At 42.3% G+C, this 13,044-nt stretch overlaps 1 protein-coding gene across 2 annotated transcripts in view; it reads right to left on the reverse strand.

Annotated features, from left to right (window-relative positions):
* The window catches only part of LAMB4 (laminin subunit beta 4), a 188,627-nt gene that overhangs the window by 55,346 nt on the left and 120,237 nt on the right, over window positions 1-13,044 (reverse strand). For both annotated transcript variants that reach the window (XM_033959726.1, XM_033959725.1), the window contains 3 exons: window positions 10,295-10,438; window positions 4,037-4,268; window positions 1,112-1,269 (listed from right to left, as the gene is read on the reverse strand). In XM_033959726.1, coding sequence (XP_033815617.1) covers window positions 1,112-1,269; window positions 4,037-4,268; window positions 10,295-10,438 — 534 coding nt within the window. The remainder of the gene's footprint in view (window positions 1-1,111; window positions 1,270-4,036; window positions 4,269-10,294; window positions 10,439-13,044) is intronic.

A 13,044-nucleotide genomic window follows, 5' to 3' on the forward strand; every position in this document is an offset into this window, starting at 1 on the left:
TTTTCTATGTCCAGATTATTCTTGCTCTACACTGCCTTGGATAAATTTCTTCATAAAACACGGTAACTAAATCCTAATGAATTAATAACTACAAGCAGTCCCCAGGTTAAGAACAAGTTACCTTTTTAAAGATGTTCTTAAGTCGGATTTATATGTAACTCAGAACTTGTAGATTTTAAGATTCTTGTTGCTTACCTCTGCTCCCCGCTGACAAAAGGGCCAACAGCCCCAGTGTTCCCTCTAAGGTACAGCATGCACAACCACACACTGTTCTTAATGTGGCCATGCATCATAGAGAATGACACGGTGACAAAATTCATCACCGTCCCCGTCCCTGCGGATAACCGCGGGAAATAATCCCATGTCATTTTCTAGTGTCTATTTCAACCTCAATCCTTCTACACCAGCATTCTTCAAAGCAAAGCTTGCAGGTCAGTGGTTGTGGCCATTCATACTCTGATTCTTCCCTCTCTCCTTAAAGAATGACATGAAGATGGTTTACCGCGGTTATCCGCGGGGACGGGAACGGTGATGAATTTTGTCACCGTGTCATTCTCTAATGCATCATTCCTGAATCTGCTGCAGGAGAATTGTAGGAGTCCATGCCACTGGCAATACTGCTCAGAGAAATCAAATGAAGCCACGACTTAAGTCAGGTGTCTGTAACTCGGGGACTGCCAGTAGTACAAAGGCCATATATACTGCTACTGCTTATAAATACAACTATACTGAATGTATATAACTGTCACAGCCAACTTTAAAAAAAAATGCTAACTGCAGGGTTTAAATATTGACCCCCAAATTTGTTATTGTCAGTTCTATGAAATCCCTTCACTGTGGAAACAGCAGAATTTTCTGTCCTGCTGCAAAGAACATTTACTATCTGACCCTTTCCCATGGAGATTTATTCCTGTCTGTTGTACACTTGCACATTTCTTACAATTGAGACTTTGGTGAGGAACAGGGAGGAGTTCTATCTATTACCTTTTCAGTTCATTCCTTACATTTACTGCATACCAACTATAACACCACCCATCTCTATCTTTTAACACATCCTACCATGCTTAACTAAGAATGCTAAAAGCCACAAAACATGCATTTCCCTGCACACCTGAGTAGCCTTCACGGCAGTTGCAGACTATTTCTGAGCTCTGCCGATCCAGAGAGCAAGAATGGGCAAAGTATCGAATGCCTGTAGGTGAATCTGGGCACATACAGGGCCGACAGGCCTCTCTTGTAGGAGGGTTTCCATAGTAACCATCAGCACACCTGGGAACACAAAATTCACAAAGGTCCTTCAAGTCATCTTGCCCCAGAATCTAGAAAAGAACTGTCATTCTTACATATATACACATTTCTCTCTCTTACTTGACATCTTTAAATTACTGGGATTTTTTGGGTTGTAGAGGTGGGGAAGATGTTTAAATCCTATAGGAAGGACAATTTACAAAGGGTTTTACATGGATAAGGGAGTGTACATTTTCTTTACATGACAACAAGGGCTAAAACCCAGAGAAACCAAAGAAACCCCCCATTCAAGAGAGAGAAAAAGGAGAAACTGCAGTTCCTAGGGTATACTTCATACTAGTAATTAATGGAGCTTAGAGGGTGGAGTATTGAGAAGAAGAGAGGAAGAGGTCCAGAAGGACTATTTTGATGGATGGCATCAGAAGGACAGGAGTGACAGGATCGCTCCTGCCCAGGAATCCGTACCAGATAACTTGGAAATTAAGGTATGGGTAACGTTAGCATTTATTTTTTTCATCAAAACGGGACATCTATTAATTTTCAGTCCCGCCCCCAATTTCTTCCATTCATTTTTCATGTACACACAATATCTTATTAATTTATAATGGTAACCATAAAAAATTTATTTAAAACACAAAGCACACTGTACGCAGAGAAAATATTAATTATCATTTACGAGTTGTTGTTTTTTTTTTTTTCAAAGATGTCAAGGCAGATGATTTTAAAATATGCAATGTCATCTTAGTAACTATAGAAAAATAGACAAATATAGTGCAAAATATAGACAGCAGATATAAATTCTCAAAACTGACACATTTTGATCACTAAATTGAAAATAAAATCATTTTTCCTATCTTTGTTGTCTGGTGATTTCATGAGTCTCTGGTTGCACTTCCTTCTGACTGTGCAACCAATATTTCTTTCTTTCTTTCACATCCAACATTTCTTTCACAATCCAGCCCCTTCCCATTTGGGTCCAGGTCTCTCTCCTTCTTTCTCCAGCCCTATCCACTTTGGGTCCAGGTCTCTCTCTTTCTTTCTCCAGCCACATCCCCCTTTGGGTTCAGGTCTCTCTCTCTTTTCCCTCTATTATCCTCCCCAGATGCAGTGTCAGTTCTCCTTTGTACCTTTGTTCCAAGTCTCTCTCTCTCTCCTCTGTTATGATCTTGATCTCTCTGTTCTTCCTCAGGGTCTCTCCCCCCCCTCTGTCTGAACCTCCCATAGTCCTGCATCTGCCTTTCTTTTCTAGTCTTTTTTCTGCTTACAACACCCCCCTTTCTCTGCCTCTCTCCTTCATTCCTCCCTCCCTCCTTCCTATGTCCCCCTCACTGCCTTCCAGCCTTTGTCCCACCCCCTCCCCCAAAGCCAGCCAGCCAGCCTCCCTCCCTGCTGCGCCAAAGCCAGCCAACCTGCCTGTCTGTCGGCCTCCTTCCCTCCGAAGCCTGCCTCCCTCTCTCCGAAGCCTGCCTCCCTCGCTCTGAAGACTACCGCCGATTCTTCTGCTCCCTCCACCTGGTCCGCCACCACCGCCCACTGCTGCTTCCTGCCTGCCGCAACAACCGCAGGAAAGGCATGTCCAGGTGGTGGCCCAGAAGCTTTCTTCCCGATGTCAATTCTGACATCGGAGAGGAAGTTCCAGACCAGCCAGAATTGACGTTGGGGAGAAGGCTTCTGGGCCAGCGCCTGGACATGCCTTTCCAGCTGTTGTTGCGGCGGCAGGTGGGGATGCAGAGAGAGAGCCCATTCTTCTCCCTCCTTGAGCTCGCCACCAGTGTAAAGCAGATCCGCGGCATCGGAGAACAAAAGAGGAAGGAGGAAGGGACATGGTGCCCCTGCTGAGAGAGAGGGAATTTTAAGTGGAAAAGTTTTCTGGTGGAGTAGGATGGTCAATTCCTTTTACTTTCATTTGTAAAAAGTCCCAATCCAATCCAATCCTTAGGTCCATCCAATCCAATGTAATCCCAATCCAATCCAATACCGGGACTCGGTTTACTTGATGAATTTTATTTGAGGTAAAGGGCTTCCTCCAAAAAACCCCCCACCTGCACTATACAGTCATTAATATAGCTTTCTCCAACCCAGGCTTTGAGATGGCGGGAAATGTGTGTCTACAAAGGGGGACGGTTGGGAACACCTCAAGCTCGTTCAGAGTTGGTTAGGGACAGTTTAAAGAAAAGGAGAAGTAAGAGGTGGAGGCGGAGGTGGGGAGACAATGGGGGGGAGCAACTAGGCCAGGAATGGCTGCAGTATCCCCTTACACAAAAGCTGCCTGCTGCAACCATCACCCTGGTGATGGCGGGACATGCGCCGAGTACGGAGTCGGCACCTCATAGCCCTAGGCACCGGGTGCATGGCCAGCCCGCACCAACATGAACAGGTGAGAGACAGGAAGGGGGGCCGTGAGAAAGCGCATCTGTCCGACGTCATCCCGACCCCAGTGCAGCTCGCACCCCAAGACGAGGGACTCGTTGGGCGAGTGACGTCACATCCTGCCCCTTGCTGTGTGTGTGAGCGCATAAAGTCCAGAATTGGAGTAAATTTTCCATTGTTTCTGGAGTTATTTGGTTCTCCTACTTGATGATGAGAGCAACAGTAATAGAACTTGTGGCTGTAGAGAAAAGTTTTGTACGCATGTTGTTTTCTAACCCAAAATCTAAGCCACCCCAAAATATTGTACTTACTGGAAAGTATTGCAAACTGCTAAATCACACAGTTGAAGAAAATTAAACAGAACATCAAGTATTACCAGCTTAGTTCTTTGGTGCAGAATATATTAAAATTGTCACACCTTTCACAGTTGGGTCCAGCAGTAAACCCCTTGCAGTTCTGGCAGACCCCAGTCTCTGGATGACAAAGCTCTGCATAGCTGTTGCACTGACAGGGGCGGCAGCTGGGAAATCCAAAGTATCCCGAGAGGCATTGATCACAGCGGCGGCCATCGATTTCGCTACGGCACAAGCACTGCCCAGAAATCTGGTCACATAGTGTACTAAAAGAGCCTTGAGTGCTACAATTGCATGCTAGACAAAGAGAAGAGAAGGCGAATGGCAAGTTACTTAGGTTCTCCATTAGGTATTATTTCACACTGTATATTGGAAAGAAGCAATGGAAAGAAAAAGATGGGTTGCTGAAGAAGAGATTTAGGGAACCTTTTACTAAACTGAGTTAAACAGGGCTTGATTCTATAAATGGTGCCTACTTTGAGGATGCCTAACAAAAATCCACACGCAACTCAAATTGTTTTAATTAGCTTAAATGACGTGGTAATTGACCACACTATTGAAGTTAATTGAATTTTTTTTTTTTTTTTTTTTTTTAATTAACCAATTAAGAGTTCCTTTCAGAACTCAGAGTGGCACCTGGCAACACCTAAGTCTAGGCGCCCTCCCTTGTGTCTTACTGGTGCACCCAGAGTTTGTGAGATCAAATCCTGGTGCTGCTCCTTGTGACTCTGGGCAAGTCACTTAATCCTCCAGTCCCCCACCACTTTGAAAGGTGGAATACAAGTCCCCATTCCCCTTCCCTATGCCTAATGATGCCTTCCTGAAAAGTACACATGGTTAAGGGTCTTGCCTTACCATTTTGCCAAGTCATGTTATACTATATTAACTATGCTTTGTAAAACTGTTTGCCATGCTGTTTTGCTGAACCATACTCGCCATGCTATGCCTCACTGTTTCATGTTTTGCCATATTATGTTTTCCATCTTGTCTAGTTTATCATTCTATCTGTTGTCATACTAGCTCTGAGAATGCAGCACTGTGGTTGGAGCTGCAATGTAGGCACTCTGAGGTTGTGCATGCAGGCCCACGCTGTTCCTTGTGACCTTTGGCAAGTCACCTGCTCCCCCATTGCCCCAGGTACATTAGATGGATTGTGAGCCCACTGGAACAGACAGGGAATTATGCTTGAATGCCTGAATAAATTCGTGTAAACTGTTCTTAGCTCCCTTGGGAGAACGGTATAGAAAATTGAATAAATAAATAGGCATGGTAGACATGCATCTCTAGTTATCCGAGTTAGGTGCCAGTAAATTAGACCAGGTAAAAACTGGCCTAGCGATGCCTAAGTGTGCTTAGGTGTCACTAGTCGCAATTTAGGAGTGGCGCCTAGTGGTTGATTGACACCGCATGGAGTGGTGCCTATAATGTGATAGAATATTAGCGTATGTTCACAGTTAAATGACTAACTTTTAAGTGCTTAGTGGCTGGTGTAAATGATCATGCTTAAGTGCTGTCAGTTTTCCATAACCTGTGCATACAAATGCAGGGCACGCCTCTGACCTGCAATCTACTCCTCCTGCTGTTGCACATGATAGATTTTTCTGCCCATAGTGTTCGTAGAATACTGATTTACAGCTAGGGCCAGCGTTAGGGGAAGGAAAACAGGGCAACTGCCTTGGGCCCCACAGCTCCAGGGGATTCCGTGGTCTGGGCATCTCTTCCCCTCACATCTGCGATGCTTTGCCAAACCAAAGTTTTCTCTCTCTGAGGAGCCGTCATGCAGCAGTTGTTTTCACTAGTTGCACGTGGCTGCCCCAAAGCTTCTCCTCTGATGCAATCTGGTGGAAACAGGAAGTTGCATCAGAGGAGAAGCTTCAGGACAGCTGCATACAACTAGTGAGAATGGCTGCTGTGTCAGGGCCCCTCAGAAAGAAAACTTTGGTTTGGAAAAGCATCTGTGAAGGAGAGGGGAAGGGGGGGAGATGACCTGACAAGGGGAATAGGTTAAGTGGCACTTTAGGTTTATTGTGTGGAGAAAGAGGGGGATAAGCGCTAGATGGAAGTGAGGGGAGCAGATGCTGGAAGAAAGTGGGGAGGGGAGAGAGAGCGAGAGGAGCAGACACTGGAAGAAAGTGGGGAGGAGAGAGTAGAGCAGACACTGGAAGGAAGTGGGGAGGAGAGAGAAAGGGGAGCAGAAACTGGAAGGAAGTGGAGAGAGAGAAGGGAACAGATGCTGAATGGAAGTGGTGAGGAGAGAGAAAAAAAGGGCACATGCTGGATTGGGGGAAGAGGATAGAGTTAGATACTGGAAGGGGTGAGGGAAACAGGTGGCAAGCTGTAGGTAGACACAATGAAAAGAGAGAAATTGAGATCTGGATAGTAAGAGAGAATTTAATCTAGACATAGGCAGAAAACAATTGAGAAGGAAGACCAGGGAATAAAAGGAAGGGGAAAGGAGAGGAGAGAGAGATATATATATATATAAGCCAGAGCACGGGGGGAGGGGAGAGAAGGGGAGGAGATAGATAACATCTTAGGGAAGGAAAGGAGGAGAGAGAGAGAGATGCTAAAATCTGCTGAGGGGGAGATGGAAGGGAAGAAGAAAATACCATACCATGGGGTGAGCAGAGGGATGAAAATGGATGCCACACCAATGGTGGGGGGATAGATTTAAGGAAGAGGCATTTTCTGGAAGAAGCATAGAAAGAGAGCAGATGCCATATGGAAGAGGCAGAGAGAGGGTAGACAGTGGATCGAAGGAAGAGAATAATGAGAAGATGAGGAAAGTAGAAACCAGACAACCAGAAAAAAAATAAATTTGCTCTGTGAGGATGTTTGAGGTTATGTAAGAACAAGATGTCTTTTAAGAAGCAATTAAAAACACATCTGTTTATGAGAGCTTTTTATTAGGTTAGATTTTGATAGTCTATTTTACTGAAGTTTTACTAGATTTGTATTAGTTTTAGTAAGTTAGATAACTGCGATGAGTCAATGTATTATGTTGTTTTGATTATGTGTGTTTACATGATTATGTTTTCTTTGTAAACCGCTTATGTCGTAGGTGGAGTAGAAATTTTTTAAATAAATAAATAGAAAAAAATTTATATTTTTTGTATTTACTTATTTTTTTGCTTTAGGACAGTGTGTCGCAAACTGTGTGCCTCCTGAGATTTCAGGTGTGCTGTGAGATGCTGGGGAGAGGTAGAGGTGGCTAGAGCAGCACTCAGCCCTAGGAAGGAGCGGAGCAGCTCACAAAATGGCCATTAAATTTTGGCGAAATGGGTTCCATCAGGCTGTGGCTGCCTAGATCAACGAGTAAAAGATAAGCGATTTAACTCCTTAATTTGATATTTTTGGAAGCTAATGAAGTAATATGAAGGAGTTTTTCCAATTTTTGGGAAATTATTTAAATAGTTTAAAAAGTGAATATTTAAAATAGGAAAGAGGAGGATAGTTGGATCAGTGATTGAAACTTGGAACCATATAAGCCTTGGCTGAGATTTATTTAGCAACTACCAAGCTGGTTTCTGAGATCCTTTCCCTCCTTTCATTACACGCTATGAGTTAGAGTGGGTTTCTCATTGTATGGTTGGATTTTGTCCATATTGATCCCACCTACCATCTAGTTCAGTGGTCTCAAACTCAAAGTCTTTGCAGGGCCACATTTTGGATTTGCAGGTACTTGGAGGGCCTCAGAAAAAAAATAGTTAATGTCTTATTAAAGAAATGACAATTTATAGTTCATAAATGACAATTTATAGTTCAATTTATAGTATAAATGACAATTTATAGTTCATAAATCTTTCCTTTTGGCTAAGTCTTAATAATAATATTGTAATTTATAGCTAAAGAGACATATGATCAAGAAACTTTTATTTTACTTTTGTGATTATGATAAACATACCGAGGGCCTCAAAACAGTAGCTGGCGGGCCGCATGTGGTCCTCGGGCCGCAAGTTTGAGACCACTGATCTAATTGATAAACAGTTTGTAACTGCCATATATAGAATCCCATGGACTGGACCTAAATTTAATTGGATAGTGCCACTGAATATCCCCTCTATCCACCAAAGCTGAAACCAGCTATTTTGTGAGTGGTCTGGGGACGGAGTCAGCACTTATTAAGCTAAGTGTTTTTATCCAGCATTTAACCACATAAAATAACCAGACAAATTGGACCACATAAAACACAGTTGTATTTTTGTCTGTTTTGAATATTGGCTTTAACTGCCTAACTGTTGTCCGTCCATACATACCCAGATATTCAAAGATGGTGTCCAGATGTGGCCCAGCATCTAATATCATGACATAAAGCCAGTGGCAGCTGAATAGTTACACCTGAGCTTCTAAATTTATACTTCTTTTAGGCTCATAAATTTGTGCCGTTTTCAGCTAAACTCGGGAGTCTAAAGTTTTTAATCTAAAAATTCATCTTTTATTTTACTAAACTAAACTAAATTAAACCTTAAGTTTGTATACCACATCCTCTCCACAATCGTAGAGCTCGGCACAGTTTACAGGAATTGGTATAGAGAAAGAACTCCAATGAAGGGTTACAGGACTTAGTATAGAGCAGGGCTGCCCAAGTCCGGTCCTTGAGATCTACTGGCAGGCCAGGTTTTCTGGATATCCGCAATGAATATGCATAAGAGAGATTTGCCTGCACTGCCTTCTTGATATGGAAATCTCTCTCATGCATGTTTATTGCGGATATCCATAAAACCTGGCCTGCCAGTAGATCTCGAGGACCGGACTTGGGCAGCCCTGGTATAGAGAATGTTTAGAGGGACATAGTATACCAAAGAGGGAGAAAGTATTTTATTTTTTTTTAAAATATTTAAATGATTTATAACCCACATTATCTGTAATTCTAGGCAGATAACAATAAATACATACATAATAAAAAAAAATTATAACCTTCCAATACTGTAAAACACCATAAAAACACCCATTTATTATTTATTTATTTAAAAGGCTTATAGACCGCCTAAAAAGTAAGCAGATTATAACCATACATACATAAAATATTAAATAAACATAGTAACATTAAAATCACAAACAAAATTTAAAATCATATTTTGCTTCTTGTCTCTAATTTCCTGCTATACAAATCTAACTATATTTTTAAGAAAACACTTCCATAAATAAGGTTGTTTTCAGCAGCTTTTTAAAATTTTGTATATTGTCAATCATTCTTAATTTTCAATCTAACCCTTCCCTTTTACAAGATTGTAGTGCGATTTTTAGCGCCAGCCGTGGTGGTAACAGCTCCGATGCTCATAGAATTCCTATGAGGGTCTGAGCTTTTACCGCTGCGGCCGTCGCTAAAAAACGCACTATGGTTTTGTAAAAAAAGGGAGGTAAGTTGTTCCATATTTTCGCCCCTGCTATCGAAATTGCCTTTGTCCTAGTCTCCGTCTATTTCACTCGCTGCATTCCATCTAGTGACAAGCGCTTCAGCATCTCAGATCTTAATGGGTGATGTGGGTGATACATTGTCCTAGCTTGCGATAAATAACCAAAGTATTCCGGTTCATAGACAAAATTGCGCGAGACAATGGCGTGCCGACAACTGAGCGCAGACAACTGAGCGCAAGGTTGACGGCACGTCGAAGAAAAGCACTATTTTAAAGGGTTCCGACGGGGGGTGTTGGTGGGGAACCCCCCTATTTTACTTAACAGACATCGTGCTGGCATTGTGGGGGGTTTGGGGGGTTGTAACCCCCCTCATTATACTTGAAACCAAACTTTTTGCCTGTTTTTTAGGGAAAAAGTTCAGTTTTAAGTATAATGTGGGGGGTTACAACCCCCCAAACCCCCCCCAATGCCAGCGCAATGTCTGTTAAGTAAAGTGGGGGGTTCCCCCCCACACACCCCATCGGAGCCCTTTAAAATAGTGCTTTTCTTCGGCGCGCCGTCAACCTTGTGCTCAGTTGTCGGCGCGCCGTTATCTCGCGCGATTTAGTCCCGTCACCAAGTATTCCATTACCCACTGCCTGAAAGCTTAACACTAACTCCCTTTTTTATAGAGCCGCGTGGCAACAGCCTCAAAGCCCTTTATATCTCTATGGATACTTTAATCAAGAAACTTTAGTCAAGAACTTTAGTCAAGAAAATTCTTCAGATGCACATTTCTGTTCTGTATTATAGAATCATTAGTGGGTATTTTTAGGTTAAGTTGTTTCCAGTTATCATACAAATCAAGTGCTAGTTTTCTATTTGCTATATTACAAGTTAATCACTTTCTGATGAACTGTAGACCAGCTGTTGCTGAAAAAGAAAGCCTAACCTAAAAGAATGCTCTTAAAATGCTTAATACTTACGAGAACAACCTTGGGGTCCAAAGCCATAGGTTCCCACTGCACATGTATTACAGCAGCGCCCAGTGACATTTGGTTTACATTCACATTGACCTCCAAATTTAGTGCAGCTCAGGCCCAAGGAACCTTGTTCACTGCATCTGCATGCTGTTGGTAATAAGAGTTCAATTACAATTCATATACTTACAGAGAACATCAGATACATGTAGAGAAACTGCATGAAGAACAGATGCAATTATGATCACATTTTGGGTCTAGCAGAGCTCAAAGTTTATACAGTTGTATGAAGTTTGTGATTACCATCTGAGGAGTAGTGGCTCGTGGCCAGCAGGGGGTGATGTTTATGGGACGGTAATGGAATGGATGTCAGAACATGATAAGTGCAGTATTTTTGTGGAGTTTTTCTACAAAAGCGCCTGTTTTTCATATGATTCTGGGTAATTCTAGTTAGATACAAGCATATGTGTCAGTCAGGGCCATGCCCAAATAGAAGCGTACGAAAAACTGGTGAATAAAAATCTAAATATGTAACTAAAGCCAGAAAAACACACTATAGATTAATATAAGGGAAATAATGGTGTTTTTTAATGTATTTTGCTGTTGGGTCAAATCAGAAGGAAACCAAAGGAATCCATTTTGTGTTCCCAGTCTTTGTTCTCAGCATCGTGGTGTTAATTAATACCACATGTGCTGTAGACTGGCTAGGAAGATAACGTGTCCTAAACTAAGAGATAAAATGCATTAAGTATGAATGGCCGAGTTATGAATGAATGGAGGCCCCTGGAGTGATTTGTGTGACTGTGTTGAACAAAAGAATTGTGTTTTGAAAAAACATATTTATATATCTTTGCAACCTAAAGAAATCCTAAAGCAACATCTGGGAGTAATTAAGTCAGAGACTCCTGCTCTTTGTGTGTGAGACTGTCAGCTTAGGAGGAGAGGGGGACAAGCCCCTCCTCCTCCTCCAGGCTAAGGCTATGTAATTTGAACCTAACAAGTTGAGAACTTTTCAGCACCCTGTTAATTCTCTTGAATATGTTATAATGTTAATTCAGAAATCAAAAGTAATTTTCTAAAACTGTCTAACTTTGAAACATGGAGGAATTTTGCTTTGTCTAAAACTTTTAAGACCAACCATGTTATTTTATTGGTTGTCAACCTGATGATTTCACAATAAGCCAAAAGTATATAATAGAATGAAATGAGATAGTAAGACGAGCTCGTTATGAGAAGGCCAGCATTTGGCAACTATAACGATCTCCCATTAGCGCAACTGTTAAGCAATTATGCTTGATTCTTTTGATCTCATAATGGAAATATAGAAACAATAACTCAATAAATCTTAATTATAATTTTAAAACCTTGCGCTGGTGTCATTTTGCATGTGTTATTATTTTCAAACCTAAGCTTTCAAAGAGGCATCGATGTCCCTTGCTCACATCCTGTTACTTTCTCCTGTGAAGGAGATACAGTGCTATGTTGAAAGCTTAGTTTAAGAAAAAAAAGACTTAAGAACGTAAGAGTAGCCTTACTGGGTCAGACCAATGGTCCATCAAGCCCAGTAGCTCATTCTTACGCTGGCCAATTCAGGTCACTAGTATCTGGCCAAAACCCAAGGAGTAGCAATATTCCATGCTACCAATCCAGGTCAAGCAGTGGCTTCCCCCATGTCTCTCTCGGTGACCTGTCAAAAGCATGCAGGTCATTTGTGTGCCAACAATCCCGCCCTGACATTTGCACGCTGGACAAAAGCGCGCTGCTGCTTCTGCTACATTCAAGCCTTCCCCTTTGCACTCTGAGGGTGTGTGTGTGTGTTTGGGGACCACCCCCCCAGTACAGTTACAACTCCTTGTGCTCCCGCTGGGGGGGGGGAACCCTCCCCAGTACACTGAAAACTTGTGAAGTGCAAAAATAGGAAGGAGAACAGGAGCTTTCAATGTACTGGGGGGGGGGGGAGGTTCCACCCCCAATGGCAGCATGAGGAGTTGTAAGTGTACTGAGGGGGTTCCCCCCACACCTCCCTTAAATCACAAACGAGAAGGCTTAAAACCGGCGAAAGCGGCAATGCACATTTGTCCTGTGCGCAAAAATAGGGGCGGGATTGTCGGCGTGCCAATGACCTGCGCGCTTTCAACGGTATACCATCTTTATCAATAACAGACTATGCACTATGGCCTTAATTTGTTTTTACGGCAAAACAAATAAAATAAGTATTTCCTAATATGGCAATATCCACACTATTATGAATGATACACTTGCAATGGGAGCTCCTTTTTTAAAAATTCCTCTGCAAATGTTATAGTAAGTTTTCTGATGTTAATTATGTGTTCTATGATCCAGCACAGTTTGAATGATTATTAATGGTAAACAGCAAAGTCAGCGATCGTCGCTAAACTTGTTTTCACAGCTTTAGCGAGGATCGCTCTTATCGACCTGATTCACAAAATGGCACACCGCATGTTTTTTCCCCTCATTGCCCATTTTCAGATCCGGCCATGCAAATTAGCTAAAACCCCATGCAAAGTAGCCAAGTGATTGATGCACTAACATCGCTTGGCTATGCAAAAAAAATAAAACAGGGGTTTTAGCTGTTGGAAAAAACCATCTGTTTAGACCTGTCGGTAACACAGTTACCAACAGGTCAGCCTGGGTTTTTTTCTCAATGGCACAGATATTTTGTATCTGTTATACACGCAATATATCTGTCCCATAAGAAAAAAAGTATCCCCCTGCCAATGACGGCCCTTCCTCCC

Source organism: Geotrypetes seraphini, chromosome 9, assembly GCF_902459505.1.
Source record: "Geotrypetes seraphini chromosome 9, aGeoSer1.1, whole genome shotgun sequence".
NCBI lineage: Eukaryota > Metazoa > Chordata > Amphibia > Gymnophiona > Dermophiidae > Geotrypetes > Geotrypetes seraphini.